The sequence below is a fragment of the Lepidothrix coronata genome, unplaced genomic scaffold (genome assembly GCF_001604755.1).
Source record: "Lepidothrix coronata isolate B3197 unplaced genomic scaffold, Lepidothrix_coronata-1.0 Scaffold22, whole genome shotgun sequence".
Lineage (NCBI taxonomy): Eukaryota > Metazoa > Chordata > Aves > Passeriformes > Pipridae > Lepidothrix > Lepidothrix coronata.
In genome coordinates this window covers 2145477-2168100 of record NW_016690202.1, presented here as the reverse complement: position 1 = coordinate 2168100, position 22624 = coordinate 2145477, and the positions used below count along the sequence as shown (strand labels likewise).

Genomic DNA, 22624 nt, shown 5'->3' with positions numbered 1-22624 from the left:
TGAGACCGAGGGGACAGGCCCAGGGAATGCCCTCGCCGGGAATTCCCGGGAACAGGGGCTGCTCCACGCGGAAATTACGTGCTGGCTCAGCTGTGTGGAGGAGGAAAAACGCGTTGTTTAGCTTTCGCTCCCCTTCCCCCTCCCCTGCTTTCTGTTTGGTTTTTAATAGTGTAGAATGGGGCACATCTTGGCGTTTTGTCGTCTAATCAAGAAAAACGGCTTGCATATGAAATAAATAAAGGCCAGGGTATTTGTCATTCTCTGCTTATGTGCTCAGTAACTTAAAGAGGAGATGGAATCTGCATTTTGTCCTCATTATCACCAATAGCATTTCAGTTTTCAGCCTGATTCCTGCAACAGATAAAAAGGTCAAGTTTCCTGATTAGGATAAAGTCTGTGTGACATTAGCAAAAAATCCAGGGATGCTGTGCTCGTCGGCAGGGGAGAGGAGAGCTGCAGGAGCACTGATGGCCCCAGCTTGAAGACTTGTCCTACTCTTCTACCGTGGTGAGGTAATTTTTGTTTTGTTTGTGTTTCTTTGGTTGGTTGTTTTTTGTTTTTACTGGCTACTACTGTGTTTTCACTGTATCAGTGTATGTAGAGCATTTTGTAGTCTTTAGGTATTTACTGTATATATAAAAATATATATACATACATCCCGAACAGTGGCAACATTTGTTTCCCATTTTGGTACTTTGTAAAACAATGGAGACGTGCCTGGGCCAAGCAGACTCTAGTTCAGGATATCCTATTGGCTGTACTTATGTTTATGACTAACTATGTTAGTCCAAAGGGAGAGCTTTCTTATCATTGTAGTTTGTGGGTTTGGATTTTGGTTTTAAATGTTTGGTTTTGTTGGAAGAAATTGAAGATCATGTTTAGGAAAAAAGATCAGAATTCTTAGGAGACTCTGCTACTAGTTGGAAAAAGGTAAATGTTTTCTCAACAAACATTCTTTTTGAGCTTTCTCTTTGGGCTTCGTTTTCAGACCTTCTACCAGGTTTTTTTGCTTAATGTGTTCTCTTCTCTGCATTGACACAAACTCTTTTGCCTGCAGGTCTCTCTCCTCCTGGCCAGTGGTTGATAGTTCTGTCATGGCTTACAATGTTTGAAATTACATTCTGAAAAGAGAAGCATCTCTATCTCCTAAGGTTGTCATCAATGTGGGACAGTTTTCTTATGCTTTATCTGTAGGAAGGATTGTACAAACCTCAACATAAGTCTTGTGGATTTCTTCACATTTAAACCTAGCTCTCCTTTTCCAACTGAAAGCACTGGTTATCTGTATTAGGTGTTTACTGTAAGGAGAAAGCCACGAGGTAGACTGAGACTCAGCACCCAGAATTTTATATCCTCTGTTGCTGGGTAAGCTACAGCACAGAAAGCCATTTTTTCTTTATGCTCTAGTTGAGAAGGAGGTAGCGAATTTTGTAATGCGCAGAAGGTACTTTGTGTGTTGAGAGAAATAGTGTGTTTGGGGAACTGGAGTACTGTACAGAAAAAAGTATTTCATTTGGCTGTAGAGTAGTGATCAGGCATAAACTTACTGGAGCCCTGAAACCTCCTCTGCCTCATTGACAGAGGAGAGTATTGTGCTCATGGCCTCATGACTGCAGCTGGTCTGACTGCAGGTGCCTTATCCCTTAGTGACAAGCACTGGGGGAACTGTACTTGTCTGATTAAGAGAGGCTTCCAGTCAACACAGAGGAGCAATAACATGTCACAAACATGTTAAGTGCTTACTAGGTTTATCTTTACTTGGCATTAATGAAGTCTGCTCTAGGTGAATTACTTTCAGCCTAGAATAGTAGTTAATACATGGATGAGTAAACTTGTGTGAATGCACACCTGAGAGTCATGGCATGAAAGAATTTAGCATTGTAGACATAGAAAATGTAGAACACGATGGCAGTGGTGGCATCTTATAAGACTGGGCTGAAAGAGGCCTTTTGGGTCAGTGAGTCCAGCAACCCTTACATAGTTACTGTCCTTTTCATACTCAGGCAGTGTGAGAGTGGTTTTCAACTGGAAGAATGTGGGAGTTTTTTTTAGCATTGGAGGCAAAGGTAGCAAGGATGGTGTTATTCATTTCCACTCTTTGTGGATGAGGAACTAGAGAGAAAGCCATGTGCTGGCGTGTCCAGATTGGGAAGGGAGACAGAACCCAGTGTGGGACTTGGTTGCTGGTAATCAGTAAATCAAGTCTCTATATGCAGTGCTGGCCTCTCTGAATGTTAATAAAATTTATAAGCCACATCATTTACAGCTAATGAGGCAGTGAGGAGCTGTGGGAGAGAGAACCTAGGGGATGGTGACATGCTGGGGGCGGAAACCTCCTTGCAAATGGCCTTCATTACTTCGGATGGCTCCCAGCTATCTCCTGTGCTGTCTTCAAGATATACCTGCTTTCTGCTCTGCAGGAAGAAAATTAGAGAGGGAGAGCTAAAATATCCTGATATGGTCAGGATGAGTATGTTACTTTTTGCACTCATTGTTTGAAAACAGTAGTGGTCTCCTTGGACTGCTTATTGAGAATCTTAGTGGAAATAAGAGCTCAAAGTAGGCTGATTTCTATGTAAGCATTGGTAAAACTTCTTTACCTAGTTGTAGCTCAAAAAGAAGCTGAAAGGGTGAATGTTTTGTCTTGTGAGTCTTTATAAGGTCTTTATCTTGGATTGAAAAGCATGTTGTCCTTTGTGATCATCTCGCCATGTTTCTGTTTTCAGAATGGTGTACATGCTGAGGAGCTGTTGGGTTTTGAAGGCAGGGTGTGATTCTCTCTTTGGCTTGAAGTATGCATTTGGACTTATCTTCAGCCTGTAGTCCAAGTCTTGCACATCCAGAGTTAGTTTAAGGCTGGTAATAGACTCTTCAGCTCTTACTCCTTTTCATCCTTCCCTCTCCATCTAGGCACTTAATTAGATTTACCACCATCTAGTTCTAGTGCAGAAGACTTAAAGAAACAGCTAGAGATTGCAGTTATCTTTTATTTGTTAATCTTGCAGTCTGTGTAATTCTTCTCTTGTTAGGGAGCAATTGCTTCTGCTTGGTTAACTGTATTAACTGCCTGTAATACAATATACTGCATAATCCAGGGATGATTAACTTCTGGTTTTAAAATTGTCAGAAAGTTCTGAAGCTTATGCGTTTGAGTGTAAATTTAAGATCAAGTTCTTTTTGCTTCTTCAGTTCAGTGTAGTTTGTTCACTTTTACCAGATGACAGAAGTACAAAATTGAAATCATCCTGACATCACCCATGGGACAACAAACTTGAAACACTTAGGTTTGGGCCTTATTGTGTGCAAAACTTAAGTAAAGGTTGGAGAGACTAATTGATTTGCTGAATAACAACAAAATGAAATTGCCATGCTCTTGGTAACCTGTCCCCAGTAGTGGTCTAGTGCTCTGCCTAGTAAACTAAAACAAAGTAATATGTTGTCTGTGTCTGGCTCGTCAAGAATCTGGCTTGTCAAGCATCTGGCTTGTGGGTTTGCTTTTTGCCTGTGAAGCTGTAGAGTATTCTCTGTATTTCCTGTTTGAACTTCATGAAGGAGATGTAAACTTGAAAGTGGATTCTCTATTTCTGAAGGAACTCTATCTGAAGAGTAGCATCTCTTTGATGTTAAGCCAGCTCTGAAGTGCTCTTAATCATAGGCAACTGATGATGTTGCAGTTTTTGAGTGAAGTCTGATATTTGGATGTCTAAATAGAGAGTATTAGTCTAACTCCAACTGAGTTTGTCATTAAAAATTAATAGGAACCTTTCTGAAAGGTGCTGTGTTTGGTGCAGAAGGGATTGGAATCTCCTGCTTATCCACAGAATGTTCAGTCTTGGCAAACTGTTGACTGTTCTTACGTTGTCTCCTCATTTCTGTGATGTGTCTTGATGTTGGTTTGGCAGCACTACTTTTAGTGGTAAGTTTAATGACAGAAAAGTAGTTTCCATGTCAGCTCAGTTCTAGGGTCATTTGAAAGGGTTAACAGTGAGGACATGGGTCTGCCCTCTTGTCCCTGGCACAGTGAAGATCTAATGTGAAGGCTTTCTAGATGCTGTCTCTGTAAAACCTCAATAATACTCAGAAATGGACTCAGCTCACTTTGTGTAGGCTAGTGAACAATGCATAGGTAATGTTGATAATTACCAATTTAAAATTGGTTTGACCCAGTAATCTCAGGTTTGTTAGCTTTGGTGTGAAAATTGCGTCATTGTCATCACTACAAAAGCTTCCCCCCCCTCCCCTGGCTCCATCTACTGTGCCTGGGGATACATGTGGAATTTCAGATGTCTTCAGAGTGGATTCTTGTGAGTCCACATTAGCCAGAAATTGCCAGTTGACTCAATATTCCTTGAATCAATGCGTAGTGCTCTAAAAATAGCAAAGGCAAACAAAATGAGAGTTTATCTCTGGATCTTTTAAAAACAAATTGTTTAAAGAATTTGAATTCTTTATAGGTATAGGTAGTTGTATATTTTTTGTATCACTATTTAAAACTTTAGTTTCAGTTATACCTTCTTAATTTAAAACTTAAGTTTACAGCAGTTTAATTTGCTTAACAAAGAGTAACAGTTGAGTTTGCTGTTTTTTTTTCCATACTGTTAAAAAGGCAGCTTCCTCCCTTGTATTGGTTAGAATTCTTATTGCAATTTTATTTGAAGGTAACAAATGGTATTTGATTTATTCATGGAGGTGAGGTTCCTCAGTAGGCACTGGCCATGATAAAGCCTTTGAGGGAGAAAGTTTCTTTACTCACTGATTTCCCTGGCAAAGCTTCCTAGTTCTCATCAAGGATTACTGTTATAGTTACTGGATTACTTGAGTATTGGCTGCTGGCTTTTGTGTTCTCCATGTGTCCTTCAGCTCAAGAGTGTGAAAATACACTCTCTGCTGCCACTACAAACATGCAATGGAGTTTCCTGCATTTGGGGAAATTGCAGGAGTGTGAGGGTGTATCTTCACCCTGAGGAAAACTGCATTCCTGCTCTGTGTGTTTCCCCTGGCTTCTGCTGGTGGCAGGATGATTGGGGGAAAGACCCTTTGGTCAGGTCTGGTGTCAAGAGCTGTTCTGGGTTCTTAAGAATCCTGTGGTGTGCTGGGTGATAGCGCTCAAACCTCCCTTTTCCAGGTTCAGTTTGGTGCCTACGTGACGTGGTGGTAGGTATTGTGTAAATGACCAGAGAAAATGAAACATAACACATTAGTCCTTTTATGGAGGCATTGATTTTTATACAAAAGTATGAAGTTTATCTTCTGTGTTGAAAAAAGAGGACAAGTTATAAAATTGACATATCTGATCAATTGGCTTTGAAAGATACTCTCTTCATTTACAAGTGAAGGGGTTTTTTACTTATTTTTTAACCTGTTCCCTTGGAAATGTGTCAAAGCTGTAAAAGAGCAGAAAGCCAAGTCACTAAAAGCATCCAGAGGAATTTCATTTTATTTTCATAAACTAATCTACCCACTCACATCTATCTGTGTAAACTAATTACTTTTTTAATTAGATAGCCTTTTTGATTGCTTATGGAGAGCTGTGGTGAAATTTACTGCTAATTATGCAGGGGCAGGAGGAGGCCTCTGGATTGTTAGGAAAGATGAGAAAATTTTATTTCCTTTTGTTGAAATGGAGAGCAAGTAGTAACTGATACATAAATAATGTGCTTATTTTTTCCATTTTCAACCTATTCAGCCTCTGTTAACCTTATTAATTGAGGCTCTTTGCATCTAATGTAAATTGAGGAAATTGAGTTTCCTTGCATCTAATGTAACATCTACAGTAACTTCAGAACAATAAGAAAGCAAAACTGTTGTAACAAAGTTTTTCTTCTTCCTGTTAAAAGTAATGTTTATGTTGAGTGGTTCTAGATTTTGGACATTGGTGATGCTTGCCCTGAAATGCTGGATCCTGGGTGTGCTAGCAAATAACCTGTGAAGTTCAAGAGCTGATTTTTTCACTGTAGTTGAATTTGTATTTAGAAAACAGGTGGAAGGTGGCAATTTCATATCCCTTTCACCATGTCCTCTGAAGTCCTAAGCCCATCATTTGGATTTGTCATGAGACCTCTGTTACATGTAATAAGAGAATACAGCCAAGATCGCACGTGAAAGAGAACCCAGAATTGGTTCTCTGTGTTTTCTGTTCATGGTGTCCTTATAAAGAGTGGGTACTCCTGAGAGATCTGATGGGAGAAGGGTTGTTAAGACAGTTAGGCCATAAATAACATGGTTTCTTCTCCTTTCCCTCAAGTTTGTAGTCCTGCTCTGAGGCTGTATGAAGGGCGAGACTTTCAACAAAATTTGCTAGTTCCCTTGTAGTTGCTTCCAGCAGGCCCCACAGTTCACTTCTTGCCTTGCAAGTTCCATCCTTCTGATTTCAGCTTCAGTTCAAACTTCTGGCCTCTTATCTTTGCCCTGAGCAAGTCGCATTTTCACAAAGTTAACATAAAATAAAATGACCAGTGGGAATTTAAGGTATTTGTCATTGCATTTTAGTGGAGAGTGTTCAGAAATGCCAATAGTAAGTGGAAAGCCAGACAAAATTATTTCATCTGGATTGTCATCTTGTCTCTTTCATTAAGAAGGACTATTTTCAGCTTCTTTGAATCCTGTGTTGTAACATGCAGTCAAGATCTGAAAGGTCTGGTACGTATCACTGAAATACTCTCCTTTGAGGAGTCTCTGGGGATCACCTCTGTGCTGTATTCAGAGTAGTTCAGCTGTGTCACAAATCTTTTATATTTTTGAATGAGGGGTAAGTGCTGCTGAGGAAAGGACGGATGCTTGTCCACCTTTTGATGCTTTCTTTCCCTAACGTGTAAGTATGAGGCAGGATCAGCTAGCTGTCCCTGTATCATGTGTGACAGAGCTGCCTGGTCAAGATCTCCAGGAAGGCATCTCCGACAGAGTCCCTGGGCAGTCTGTTCGAGAACTTCATTTGTCTCAGTTGTTTCCCAATGGAAGAATGCTTCCAGCTTTTTTTCCTCCTCATTGTAACTGAAGCTCATTGACTCTTACTCTTTCTGCCAAGCAAAACTTTATTATTTTCCTCCATAACCTTGTATATGCTCGAAGACTATTACCATTGCCACCCTCAGTATTATTCTAGGCTAAAACATCTGGATTTGTTCCTTCTTTTGCAGAACCCATTTTTCATTCTTTTTAGTTTCAAGTGTTTTCCTTTGAATCTTTCTTATTTGTTCATCCCTTTAGTTGTAGCTTCTAGCTGTGATAATGCTTCTAGATGAAGTCTTTGAATACAAAGGGGAGTGTTAGGGTTGTTGCCCATGTCTTGTGTGCTAAGCTAATGCATATAACTCATTAAAATTTTTAAGTTTCTTTCAGAAATGTCTAGCTTTTATCTTTTCTTGTGCTTATGCAGTAGAAAATTGCTGCTACCATGTATAATTTTGCTTTTTTTCCTTATTTAAATATGTCCTTGTTGAATGCAGTTTTTTAAACTTTCTCTGGTGGGTCAGAAACCTTTTGATTTCTAATATTGTCCTTGAAGATATTGAACACCCTTGTATCACCCACATATTAAATACACACACTTCCCCTTTCACTTCTTTTGTCATACAGGTCAGTTGAACAGAACTGTACCTTTTGGGGTGATCAGACCATTCAATTTTAGCAGTAAATTTTTGTGCCCAGTCTTAAGAGGCTGTGCAGCCACCTGTCGTACTAATGTGGTAATTCCAAAGGCCTCAGTCTATTAGGATTAAGTATTTTCCTTGATCTGAACCTTTCGGCTTGCTTGAGTTAGACCAAGGACTTGAATTCTCTCCGCACACCCCCGAGTGTTACAATGTAAGGAGATTGACTGCAGCACAGTTGAAAGGTTGCACCAGAGACATAGACGGTGGGTTGCCAAAACAAGATGTTATTATAAGGAAACAGAGCAGCTCTGTGTGGTTTATCCTTTATGTGGATTTAACCCAAAATAGCTGTGTACAGTTAGCTCTTTCCCTCTCTTAAAGGATGCTGGAGTCTGAAAACATGCTGCTGTCCTCTCAGACGCTTCCAGAGGCATCTAGAGACAAGAAACTACTTTTAGGTGTGAACATACCTTGATTTTCATCAGTGAGGATGGATATTTTCCATACTGCAGAATATGCTTGTCTTTTGGAGAACTTAGTGATAGGGAAGAGGATCATCATCCCCTGATGCAATTGTAGGGAGCTAGAAAATAGCTTGGACAGAGAAGTATTAGGCAAGCAGGAGAAACCACTCTACCCCAAGAAACTTTTCCCTGGAGATTATGTGGTAGGTACTCAGTCCCATGTGCCTTTAACTCTGACTGGCAACTTAAGCCATATTACAGTGCTACTTCCCTTCAGACACTATAGGTCACCACTCTATTTAGCTTTTATATTGACCTGCATTTCTTGTAGTACTCAGCAACTGCACATCATTTTTCTGTGGACTTGTTTTCCAGAAGGGTGTATTCTTTCTTCTGAAGAACAGTAATTTTTATTTTGAATTCTGCTTTACCTGGCAGACTCGGCACTTCCCTACAACTCCTTTCAGCTCAGCATTTATTCTCCACACTCCACTCAATGGCTCCAAGTGAAGAATTACTGCCAGGCTGACTGCAGTTGTCAGCAGAGACATGTAATCTCCTTTGTACACTCCAGCCACCTCTCCCAGTGAAGGTGTGAGAGAGTCATTTCCATGGAGTGGAGTCTCTATATTGATAAAACACTTAGTTTAGGGTTATTGATAAGGTTTGATATGGTTATTGATGTGATTTTCTTGTATACTTTCTTCTTTCTCCTGTCTTCTTTCTCCCTCTGTCTGCCAGCTTGCACTACAAGAATAAGAGAGATGATTTAAACCTGGTCCTGGCTGGTGTTCTGACCCAAGACGGTGGGATGTTAGACATCAGATCTATTATTGGGTCAGAACCAACTTGTGGGGACTCTGTGTGTGCGTGTGTGCACAGGTGTGGAGGGGGAAGGGATGGGTTGAATCTCATGGAGGTAGGGTGGTGTTGTATCCCTCGTGGCAGCCCCTGGAGCCCACATGGAACAGCCCCAGAGTTGCTGCCAGTCACAAACAGCCTGGGAAAACTATAACACAGGGGGCTCCACATCTGCTGGAGCCCCTAACCCAGCCTCAGATTGGCAGGGACAGTGAGAACACTGTTTCTCACCCTGACCTGGAACCCCAGAGTGGCTGGAAGGGTTGGCCATAGAGACCAGAGCAAATAAAACCAAGGGCATGTGTTTGCCTCGTATCGTGGCACTGCCACTTGGACTTGTGAGAGCTGGTCTTCTACAAGGCTTCAGTGGTAGCTCTAAAATCTGTCTCTCCCACTTTCTCCTCCTCTCTTGTTGATCCCTCTGTTCCTCCTTCTGTGCTCTTTTCTTGATGCTTTGGGTGGTTTGGAGCTGGAGGGATTGGATTTTAATTTAAGCGTTGTTGGTTTATTGGACCTTGACTTCAGTGTTGTTGCATTAATAGTATATGCTGCGTCAGTATTGTGGTGGAACATTTTGTCTAGCTTGTGTGGTGTCCTTATGAACTTTGGCCAAGTCCCCTTATTTACTCCCCTAAATTAATAAAGAAATTCCTTGGGAACAAGCCTGTGGCTTATTCTCTTGGTATTAAAGAACCCTGTATCTATATATTAAAGTAAAGCTCTTAGCCAATCCCGTGAGCTGTCAGCTCCTGGGGCTGGAGTTTTACGGGTCCATGGAAGAAACTCGCTGAATGAGTATTCAAAGACAGATGTTTTCCTCAACAGCAGTTCACTTGTGCTATGAGCTGGGAAGTGTCTGCTTGGCAATTACATGCCTAGGACACAATGCTGGTAAGAAGGCATGCGTGTTCTCTTATGAAACGAGAGTGTCGCAAAAGATTTCACCTCTCAGCCCTGTCTGCTACTGCTCTGGGGACACTTCAAAAGTAGATCATTCTGCAGTCAAATTAGAAATCTTTTGGTGCTGATAACCAGTCAGAGCAGTGCTTAAGAGTGATGGGGAAGCAGACTTACTACTCTCCTGTGATTAAGGTACACAAATAGAGGTACTGAAAGAGCAGTTTACTCAAACTCAGGCAAATTAACAAAAAATTTTATTGAGTATTCAATATAGCACCACACAAAAGGTACACTGTGCTTTGTGTTGCCTTTAAGGAACATGCCAGAGCACTTTCAAACTAGAAAAACTAATGTAAAAAGCTTTCTTGTTTTTCAACAGAGCTTACTATTTGCTGTAGAGAAGCTACTTTCAAAAACCCACAACTTTTGTACATAACATTTTAATGCTGTTCCAGGCAGACTAAGTATTATTCCTTTACTCATTAGGTCTCTTTCATGTTCTGGGTTTTAAGCTTGGTTCAAAAAAAAATCTCACTTAGGCCAATGTGCTTTCAGGAAAAGTATTTAGTACAGAACTCTTACTATCAGGTGCAACTGACAACATACTAGTCACCTGCTAAATTCTGTTTCTTGAAAAGTAACAGAATTTTTGAGCAATGGTAATTATGTGGATTGGGCTTTACAAATCAATCCAAGTCAAATGAGAAAGATTTGGAATCAGCTTTTAATTTTGTCTTGGGCTCAAAGATAAACAAGGAGTACGTACTTGAAAATATTATAGAAAAACTGCATCATAGAAAAAAGATGGGTGACTGTGAAGGGTCATTTAGTCCATATTCTCTTTCAGTACAGATTGTTATGCTATAATGGCTTTAAATTATTTCATATATAAGGTGCTTCTGCAGCCCATATCAGGGGCAGGAACTAGATGGAACCCTTCCAGTTCAAACCATTCTGTGATGCTATTTCATTCTGAAGTATTTACTGGTCCCTCACATAACCAAACTTTGTTTCTTAGCCTGAATTGTTCAGATTAAGTTCTGTATATCAGCTATTACACTTACATTAAATGGGCTTTATTTTTCCTTTTTTTAGTTGAGGTGAACTGGAAACACATCTGTTTTGCCTGAATATGGAACACACAAATGTTTCAGAACATCCTTTATTTGATGCGTCTTGCAGTTAGAGAAAGGCCAGTTTGCATAAAGGGAACCTTAGCAAGTCAATAATAGTAGTAGAACCATAGTAAAATGAAAGTATGGAATGGACCCCGTGCTAATGCATATAAAGAGAGTACTGGAAAACTGCTAGGCTTCCAGCTTCACTGACTCCAGTATGGAACGTGCTTCTTTATACTCTTCAGCTTCTTCCAATTCTTTTTCATTTTCCTGGAATTAAAAACAACATTTTTGAGTATTCTGAAAATAACTGCTGTGGGATTAAATTTAAGAAGGTAACTATGGAAAAAACCTGGTAACAACAGATGAGAAGGCTGAGGTAACCTTGAGTTTTTGTCTCACTGGCAGCCTCTCTTTCCACACCTCTCAAGTGGATGGACAGTGACCTAGGGAGCAAAGTCCCTCCCACTGTAAGTAAAGATCAGGCTCACAACCACCTGAGGAACCTGAATGTACATAAGTCTGTAGGACTCAGTAGGATGCCTCCCAGAGTCCTGAGGTAATTGGCTGATGTAGTTACCAAGCCCCTCTCCATGATATTTGTAAAGCTGTGGCAGTCCAGTGAAGTCCTTGAAGACTGGAAAAAGGGAAACATCTCTAAGCTGGAGAGATGGATTTGATGGGTAGACAGTTTAGTGGCTAAAGAGTGGTGCCGCTGATACACCTGATGCCATCCAGAGCAACCTGGACAAGCTCAAGAAGTGGGCCCATGTGAATCTCATGAGGTTTAACAAGGTCAAGTGCAAGACGCTGCACCTGGGTCTGAGCAACCCCCAGTATCAATAAAGGTTCAGGATGAAGGAATTGAGAGCAGCCCTCCTGAGAAGGACTCAGGGGTGCTGGTGGATGAGAGGCTGGACATGACCCAGCAATGTGCACTCACAGCCCAGAAAGTCAGTTGTATCCTGGGCTGCATCAAAAGCAGTGTGGGCAGCAGGTCAAGGGAGGGGATTCCACCCCTCTACTCTGCTCTGGTGAGACTCCACCTGGAGCACTGCATCCAGCTCTGGGGTCCTCAGTCCAGACATTGATCTGTTAGAATGAGTCAAGAGGAGGGCTACCAGGATGATCAGAGGGCTGGAGCAGCTCCCCTATAACAAAAGGCTCAGAGAGTTGGGGCTGTATAGCCTGGAGAAGAGAAGGCTCTGGAGAGACCTTCTAGCACCTTGTAGTACTTAGAGGGGGCCTACAAGAAAGATGGGAACAGACCTTTTAGAAGGGCCTGCTGCAATAAGACAAAGGGTGATGGGTTTAAGCTAAAAGAAGGTAGATTCAGACTAGATATAAGGAAGACGTTTTTTACAGTGAGGGTGACAAAACACTGTTAACAGGTTGCCTAGAGAGGTGGTTGGTAGGTGCTACATCCCTGTAAACATTCAGGATGGGCCTATGAGCAACCTGATCTCGTTGAAGATATCCCTGCTCATTGCAAGGGGGTTGGACTAGATGACCTTTAAAGGTCCCTTCCAACCCAAACCATTCTATGAAATGAGAGATACATCATTTTTGAAAACATAAGTTCTGTGTGACTCAAAGCACAGGTAAATTCTTTAATCCTACTTAAGGTCCAGTATAATACCTGTCATGTGGAAGCAGATTTGACCTGTGCATACCTTTATTTTATTGTGTTAAATATTTAAAATCAAGGAACCAATAAGAACAAACCTCAGACAGAGAGTACTTTTAGAAAAAAGCTTAAGTAGATTGACAACTGAAAAAACACACCATAATACAGTAAATTTTAATAAAAGCACTGAAGGTGAGCTAAGCAAAGAAAGCAACACCCAAAGACTTTCAAATTCTTAACAACAATAGTAACTGCCCCTGTTCCTTAAGTTTGCATAGCACACTATAAATCAATAGCACTATTTCTGCATGCCACTGAAATCTAGACTGGCTAACCGTTAAGTAACTAATTGACTGACAAAAGAACCCTAAATCTTGCCAGGTACTAAACATTTATTTTGGAAAACAGTAGAGGCAAAAGACCTGAGAATAGGATACCTTGAGTTTTCCATTAAAAAAAGTATTTGCATTTTAGCCATCAGTATATCTGGGGCTTAATGTAGGGCATATATTTTTAGCCCCACAATAGCATTTACACATGTAGCTGCATCCTTGATGACAAGGCACCTTTAAAAGTAAGCATGATCATCTCCAAACTTGGTATAGTTTCAGTTAATCTGTTTGTACAAGATACTTTTCATTCCTGCAGGTATTTGTATCTTAAAAACATGGCACTAGTACTCACTTCACTAATAAACCATAAAGCAAGGACTCATCTGACTTGTTTTTTGTCCATAGCATAATAAAAGTAGTAAGCAAAGTATTTTGACTATTTCAGTTCACTACAAGCATAATACATACATCTACACTATCTGTAAAACCATTTAACTGTTTTTTCTGATGATGGAACTAGCGCAGGAATTCTGAGTCTGTTCTGACAGTGTTGTATTTAAACTGTTGAGTGTACATTCCATTAAAGACAACTTCCACTATTCTAACGCACACAGTTTTCACAGACTGAAGATCAAGTCTGCAAAGACAGTTACTAAAAGTGAAATACTGCTACGTTACAGGATTCTAGTCTTTGAACCTTTAAACAGTAATTCTTCAATCCAGTTTTAATTTGCTGCAGTTGCACTGCAGACAGCCATGTTTATCCAGGTCACCCAGGAACAGTAGCACTTCTTGATCAGTGGGGTATGGTGCTATACTCACTAGTAGTTGAGTAAGCTCTGCATGTGCAACTTCTAGTCTGCGCTGGCAGTCCGGAATCATCATTCGTGACTCTTGTAAGATCTCGATCTGTGAAAATTAGAAGCCAATAAGAATGTATTCCAGATAGAAACATTATCTTTTAAGATAAGTTTTTACTCTGAAAAATCAGCAGTCCAGTCATTATCGAGGAACTTCAGAACAGTTGCACCCATTTTCTGAATAGGCTTTTTTATTAAAAGACACTCACTTAGCATAATTATTTAAAACTCTTTTAATTTACAGGACACTTCCATTTACTCTGTGCTTAATTAAATATAAAGTATTAGGTGCAAAAGAGTATTTAGAATAATTTTTCCCTTAGGAAAAAGTACTGCCTGGTTTCCATACACCATTTGTTAAAAAGTCTATTTAAAACAAACTTTCTCCTGCTGTCATGAAGCAGCTTCATCCAAAATGGGATCAGCTGGTTATATAAATATCTCCTGCATCTTTTGGGTAATAAAGAAAAAGAGTGTTCAGATAATACCCCATAGAGATAATTACTGCATGAAAAAAGTTATTGAGTTATTGATCACATTGTGTGCAGACTGCAGGAGGCTCTGACTGAAAGACAAAGGTAAAGAAAAATGAAAAGCAAAGACCAGCAGGCTCATATTTTTGATGCTTATCATGCATAAAAAGTTATTACTTATCCTTGTGCTTCATTTTAGGAGAAAGATTATTCTCACCATGCACTTTGAACAAAATTACTAAACTGGCACCCCACTGAATCTGAAAATCCTGCCGCCTCCTAAAGAAAACAACTTCAGTCTTAAAAAACGGAACATTTACTTCATGGAACATTTCTGGATCCAAAATCCAACCATTGAGAAGGAAAGGTGTGCAGAGTTGTTCAGTAACACTAAATCTATTTAGAAATGAAAATCTGTTAGATATTTAAATATGAAACATACAATACATTCAGGACAACGCTCAACAGAAGACACTCCCTTTAAATGGCTTATTTCACTCTGTCATTCCTTTGCTGTATTGTCCTTTTAGCGTAACTGCTGCTGTGCCAAAGGGTCATTGTAAAAAGGATATTAAGCTATAGCTAAGAATGTATTTATGCATTCAGGAAGGCCTTATGTAGTAAGACATTATCACCATGTTTTGAAGTGTCATATATTTAAGTTCTTATGTCAAGTCGGTTTTGAGAGAAAAAACTTAGTTTCTAATTTTAGACTTTCATCAGTGAATATAACATCCCCAGAATGAGGTGTGCCATAAACTGTATGAGATGCTGCCTTCTACTTTATATAGTAGAAATTTCTTGTATAAAGAATACCTACAAGAGTGAGAATATCCAACAATTACTTCCTTGAGCCGGCACTACTAAATATTTGTTTGTTGTAAAGCTGTTAGGTGAGATGAAAAGTAGTAACTTGTTTGATATGTGCCACTAGATAAGCCATCTGGGAAGGCATATAAATCTAGAATCTGTAAGCTGTAGTTCTGCCTGCTCTGAGAAATGAACACATCTACCCCAATCATTCTGTTCAAAACAAAATTTGACTGAGATCCAAAGGGGTACCTGAATTTTATTTACATTTTCCTGCAGTTATGCAATAATAAATAAAAATCAAAATGATGATAAATCCTGGAACTATATTCAGTTGAAGACCAGAACAGGAATTATGTGGAACCAGTATTATTTAACCTCTGCATAAACCACGTTTTTTCAAGTAATGCTAATAATTCCACTACAAAGGTACATAATAAAGCAAAGTCAAAAGCTCGAATAATTAGATAAGCTTTAGGACTAGACTTTTTGAAGTGCTTGCTCTTCAAATTCTATCAAAATTCTGTCAGACTTTCTGACTGAACTGTAAGGTACCAAAGCCACTCAAGCTACAATGACAGGTGCTGCAGCCACTTCCGTCCCTGTAATATGCACTGCAGCTACTGAAATTCCAGTGACCAGCACTGGGTGACTCAAACCCCAGATACCAGGCAGCCTCTCACTCGCCCCTGCCCTGGTGGGGAGGAGAATCAGAAAGAAGAAGTAAACCTCATGGGCTGAGATATCACTACAAAATGTAGTGATAATAGTGAGAGGGAGAGAGAGTAACAGAACCCAAGAGGAACAAGTGTTGCTTGGTGCAACTGCTTACCAACTGCTAACTGATACTCATTCCATCCTCAAGCAGTAACTGGCATCTCCCAGCCAACTCCCCCAGTTTTATATACTGAGCATGACATCCTATAATATGGAATATCCCTGTGGCCAGTCTGGGTCACCTGTTCTGACTATGGTCCCTCATGGCTTTTTGTGCACCTGCTCAACTGGCAGAGCACAAGACAGCAAAAAGTCCTTAACTCAGGGTAAATGCTACTTAGCAACAACTAAAACATCAGTGTTTTATCAACATTTATTTTCATACTAAAAAAACAGTACTGTACCAGCTACTAGGAAGAAAATTAACTCTGTCCCAGCTGAAATCAGGGCAGTATGTTACAAAGGAAGTTATAACATGAAGTTGATCTAACTTTGCAAAGAATCATAAATATCTGCAAAGTTTTTGTGAATTACAGTGTCAAACAGAATTATTAAAAATCTGGAGTAACTGAAGTGCATCTAAATACAGTGTTAAGACAAGCGATAAAGCACAAAAATGTGTACACAGAGAAACAAATTGAGCTTGTTGTCAATAAGTGCACATAGGACCAAAAGAGCTCTTGTGGCTACAGAGAGGATGACATCCCCTTTCTTCAGGTGTACTGAAAAAGCCAGTTAAACAAATCTCTTCAACCCACGATGTTTCTAGTCAGTTGTCTTTCAGTACTGAAGCTATTTCTACTAAAGGAACAGATGTCTGGCATATTTCAAAATAAAACAGCTTCCTCAGATGTGATGGAGCTCTTTAACTGTTGGGTTGTATATAGCCTATCTACTAAACATGATTGGAAATTGTAAATTGGATCAGATGTCAAAAGAAGTATTTGCTTAATGCACTACTGGGTAGCCTTCAATCCTTTTTCCATAAATTTCAGACTGCAGTGACAGATAAGACAGAGCAGATGCAAACACACAGATTCACCTACCATTTGCTTAGTAGGAAGGGCACCATAACTAAAATCAGACAATTTACACATTCAAAATAAGCATAAAGACCAAACCTGAGGGAGTAATGACCAGGCTTTAAACATTAGCAACTTATATTTTTAGCATGTTCCACAATGAAAGCTCAAAGCTATTTTAACTTCTGACATAACGGAGCTGTTAGATCAGGCAGATTCTCTACTTTTGGATCACCCAAGGGCTTAGACAGAAACAAATTTTTGATAATTTAAGAACACAGTAAATGTTACTTTATATGAGTGCTGATACCTGTAACAGGAAGCAATTTTGCTCAGCCTGACATGCATTGTATTAGTGAGGATACCAGTTTTATCAGCTTCAAAAAGACAGAAGCAGAGTTTATAGATTTGGGTTTTTTCCCCAGCTGACCCAGATCTAACTAAGAGATTTAGAGATATGCAGATCCACAAATAATTTGAAAACAATAAGAAGAAAACTTCAATAGGGCTCTCTGTCCTTCCTTGCTCTTAGGAGGACAGCCTGATAAACCACTGGGTCACAGGATATAGAGGCTGTATTGTTTCACATGACAGGAGTGGTGGTCTAAACAGAAGAGACAGCTAATAACCATGATAAATGTAAATGACTCATACATGTACCACTTACATACACACACGTGAATATATATTCTGGCTTTTAAATACTCTCACATAATCACTTGTCCACTGTTTCACAGGAATCTTGAAATTATAAGCTTGGTCAGCATCTACCAGCACTGCAAGAAAACTATTTTTTGTTTTTCTGATATTGAATCTGCTCCTCATTAAGCAAGTCTCTCTGGACAGTGCACGTGAAGGCCAGCATCTAACCACTGCCGACCAACCCTGGTGGTCACTGCCTCAGCTAGAGAACACTTGAATCCACAGGAACCGCAAGTTGCCCCACTGCACAAGGAGTTAGAAGAAAAATACTAAGTCAAACCCTACTGTTCGACAAAGGGATCCCTCATTACAGACCAGACACACCCTAAAGACTACATGTGCTGTAGGAATGGCATTATCCACTTTCAAGCAAAATCTGCCGTATTCACTTCGGTACTGTAAAAGCATATGTTCTACTTGTGAGTTGTAACCAGAAAACTGCAAGTAATGCTTTTAAGCTTTCTAAGCATCTCTCCATGAACTCTCTATTGATTTGTGTGTATATATATATATATATATATATATAAAATTTAGCTAATACTTCAGCTACAGTAATAGTTAAAACTATTCTCGTAGTCTCAAATGATTGAATTCATTCCCATTCCCCAAATGTTACTTTTTATTACCAAAGACTACAACTGTATTTTAAGAGTTATTCAGATTAGAAATTAACTAAAAGCAATTCTTAAAATGTGTAACTACAGATATTTTTCCTGAAAAAAAATCTCAAACTCTTAACTCTATCCAAAATATCATTCTGAGCAAACTCCTGGTATTATATAACTTTCTTTAGAATAGCAGATTTGATCCTAGGAAAAGTGTGCACATTCTTTCTGAGCTGCCACATTTTTAATAACCTAAAATATTATGAAATTCCAGACAAATAAGAAGTGAAGATGTCATTGGAGGAACTGCTTGCTTTCAAAGTGGATCAGGCAATTTCTGAATGAATGAACGCTGTTTTCTGTGAAGGCTTTTGTCATTGGTGTCTGAGAATACCTTCAAGTAGTATGGAACATTTCATTTCAGCAGAAGTTCACAGCCACCGCTGTTTTTGACTTTGATGATATCTTGCAGGTCACTGCGGAAATACCATGGTGCAGTCAAATAATCTGATGAATGGACGACACTAAAAATGGGAATTGCATTCATTAGTTCTTGTTAGCACCAGCGGATCTTCAGAAAGGCTACTGTGTTGTAAGGATCTTCAAGTCTCAGTCTGTTGTGAGGCAGAAGACAGCTCCGCTCTATGAAATAAAATTTTCTTCTTGTATACCAATTCTTTATTTGTATAAAAAAGAATTCACAATGAAAGCAAGGCAGGACATAGACACATGAACTGAAATACGAACTTACTGAAAAAAGCTGGTTTAGCTTGCTCTAAAAATTCCTTCTCCTATCTTTTGTTAATTTTATATTTGAGTTTTGCTTAACCAATTCTTCCATTGTTTAAAAATGAAGATAGGACACCAATAGGTTATGTGTTAGAACAAAAGGCCAGCAGACTGTTAAAAAAAAGTGAAAATAATTTTAATTTACAGTTTTAGTTTCTGAGAAGATTTGAGAGAAAACATCTGGGAAATGCTTGGGGAAAAAACACAGTTAAAAGGTAACATAGTTAGTTGAAAGAATATGAAGACCACAGTGAAACATGGACATTTCACACTTCTGTGAAGAATAAACACAAATCTCCCAAACTCTAGCTGCCTCCCAGGGAGAAAGAAATGTGACACTTCTTCCAAAATGGTATGTACCAACTGTCTGCAACCACTATTCTTGTGGGACACCTTCCGAGAAAAAATGTAGTCATACTGTAATAGTAACGCTAAATCATATTCTTGAGCAGATGAAAACATAGCATGTCTCTTCTTAGTCAGTGACTTCACTACAAACTCCAGCAGCTCTTGGGGAGCAGCTGCATACCCACTGCTCCCTTTCTTTGACGCCTGGGAATTTACCAGAAGAATACTAGTATCCTCAAGAGTTGAAATGTTTCATCTTCATATTAACTACCAAGCATTCTCACTTTGCTGTAACATTTGCTGTAAAAACAAGCACTTGGTTTACCTATATCCGTCCAGACCATGTATTTACTACAGGTTCTTGGTATTTCTGAGAAAGAGTTCATGATGGCCTCAGATGCACTGTTCGTGAGTGACAGCCATCCTGACACGAAGTGCTAAGTAATAATCCGTACGCAGTCTCCTTATAATTTAACAGTTTAAGGAAGTTTCTACAGCTGCTTATTATGACTTTTGTAATTGACAGGATTTTAGTCTAGTATTTATATAACAGGTACAGTAGATTCTTGTATTTAATGATTAAATGAAAACAAGAATTGTATAAAACAAGTTCTAGGATAGTTACCTGCTTCTTAATTCCATAATCATCACATGCTTCAGCTTTCATTTTTTCAATCTTTTCTTCTTGCTGTTTTGCTTCTTTTTCATACATAACTTTTTCTTTTGCCAACCTGCAATTAAACCAAGTGACTGTGTTAATCTAGTTCTATTACAGTAAAAGGTAAGATCACTGATAACAGCCTCCTGCTCAAAAGCTGCAGCAGGGGTAAGATAATACACAGTTTTATAAAAAAAGGCTCTTAACCATGGCCAAAAAACTACATGTAGGAAATGCTAAATTCAACTATAACATCTAAAGATTCTTATGAGAATATTTTAAATTTAAAAATTAGTTTAAAGATTATTTAAAGATTATTTTATCTACATAGAATATCTCAAAAAAGCTTTGTATTGGTACTTCGTTTCAAATGCCTAACAGAAATAGAAAGCTGCCTTGTGGATCTGCATCAGTGCTGATGAAGATGGTAGTTCAGAGAAGAAAGCTATGTATCTCAAAATATTAAATGTGTGCAAAGACAACAACTGCCAGACTTTCTCAACATCATCCCACTTCTAAGAGTTTTGTAGGTCAATTGACCTGTACTGGCTGTTACAGTAACACAGTCTTTCCTCTTCCCCATTCCTTCCTAAATAAGACCACTGCACCTGCATTGTTAGGTGAATAATGACAGACATAATTTTCAGTAGTAACTTTGAAAAAAGTTATCACGTTAATGAAAAAAACAGCACTTTAAAGTTCACCAGGATCCCCAATGTTATTTTTCCTCATCACTACATTTCATACCATTAAATGCACTATTTCCCATACTATTTTTCATACAAAATAACGAAAAGTGAAATTTCCAAATTATACCATAGCCTCACAGTCTTGTGGTTATTTGAGTATTTTCTCCATTTACCTTGATGATGGTTTGGGGGTTACAGACAAAAGTAACAGTCCCATAATTTACATTACAACCGTTTTCTTTATGTCCTGTCTTTTAAAGGAAAAAAAATTCCATTTTCTAATCCTAATAATGGACCTACACTTGGGCGTAGAGTGCTTTTTGCTAACTAGTATAGATTCAAGAGTAACGTAAATAACTTTGAAGAGAAATATTAAGGTAGTGTGATGCCCTGCAGTAATTTTTACATTGCAATCCCATTATCAAACTTTAGTATTTGTTGTTACTGCAATTTTGCTGTTGCATCTCCTACTTTATTAGTTATGTTCATTAGGTATATACTGGATTACATAATAATAGATCTGAACCAAAACATCCTTCAGTATCTGAAAAATAAAGGAGTCATTTCTCATCAGCTTATTCAGGACCACAACAAACACTGAAATGCTGCTGTAGACCTGAGATCATGCCAAAGGAAATCCTTCCCAAACAAAAGAACCTGATCAGCCTATAGAAGATTAAGGAGAATTTAACATCCAAAAGAACATAAACAGATCTAAGAAGCAAAGAATATATTATATAAATGAAAAGAGAATAAATAAAGGTCTAGTTGAGAGCTTCATGATCACATTAGTGCATCAGAGCAAATTCATTCATAATTTTTCACAGTTAAGCGCCCTATTAGAAGTTCTGAGGATGGACAGAATGTTATTGCGGTGACAAGAACCTTTTGTGAACTGAAGCTGCCACAAAAGCACCACTGCAGTTGTATTGCAAGAAAAATCCCACGGAGAATATAGTGATAAGGCAATAGCAGGAACTCTCCCTGCTTTTGACAGAGTTTACATCATCAAAAATTGTTTTGCTAAAACAGCCTGAAGAGGTGGCTCTACGGCAGTTGGCTGGGCTGTGGCAACCTGAACTTTTTTCAACCCCTGTGGAGTCACACCATAAGAGGGCCTTCAGCCTTACAGAGCAGCTTTAACGGCGTGTAGAGCACATACTGTAGGTATTGACTAGGCCAGTTGCTACAAGTAGGCCAAGTACTAGCTCTGAGAAGTAGTACTAGGGTAAGATAGGCGTCTAATTGCTAATAATAAAGACACTAAATCAGTGGCTGTAATTCCAGCTACTGGAACTAGTTCCAGTATTAGCATCAGCAAATATTGATTTAGTAACCTTGTTATCAAGGTTACCTGATTTAATTCCAGACAGTACTATTTGCTTTGCTGCTTTTAGGTTCCAAAAAAGTTCATTTTAATCAACATGTGAGACAGATGACTTTTTTTGAATGAGAACTGCAAAACCCCATGAGGAGCAAGGGGAGAGGTATGATTAAACACAGTTTTTATGGTGATTCACTTACTGAAGTGTGTATGCCATTAGAACTAAAAGCGATCTTCATCACTAAACCAAACATTTTTAATTATTTTAAATTTTATCCAAAACAAAAGGCTCATTACCTATGTTTTCACATTTACATCTCCTCCTGTGCACACTAACTTTTCAAACTGACTGTTCATTCAAGTTTGCATACTTTTATCAAACAGGAAAAGATTCAATGTTCTGGCCTAGTTTGGAATTAAATTTAACTTGAACTTTTGTCTACCTTTCTTACATCTAGATATGTAAGAAATACATCTGTATTTATTTACCAGTTTCTATTTCTGTAGTAACTGTACATGTCAGAAGCAGAACTTGAAATATTCTACTTTCAAAAAAAGAGACATGAGAAATCTGAAATATGAGAACATTTTCTGTGACAAATTGTCCACTGTACTTAGTTCAGTACTCAGAATTATCTAATTTAATGTTCCATTTATCATTCATAAGATTAGGATGCTGATATTTAACGCTATTGAAAACATTTCCTTCCTCTGGATGTCATGAAGCCATTTC

At 38.8% G+C, this 22624-nt stretch overlaps 1 protein-coding gene across 1 annotated transcript in view; it reads right to left on the bottom strand.

Annotated features, from left to right (window-relative positions):
• Positions 1-10049: 10049 nt before the first annotated feature.
• Positions 10050-22624, bottom strand: part of TBCA (tubulin folding cofactor A) — a 25349-nt gene continuing 12774 nt past the window's right edge. The window contains exons 2-4 of the mRNA XM_017808101.1: positions 19846-19951; positions 13717-13803; positions 10050-11205 (exon numbers count right to left, since the gene is read on the bottom strand). Of these exons, the coding sequence (XP_017663590.1) occupies positions 11125-11205; positions 13717-13803; positions 19846-19951 (274 nt within the window). The 3' untranslated portion in view covers positions 10050-11124. The remainder of the gene's footprint in view (positions 11206-13716; positions 13804-19845; positions 19952-22624) is intronic.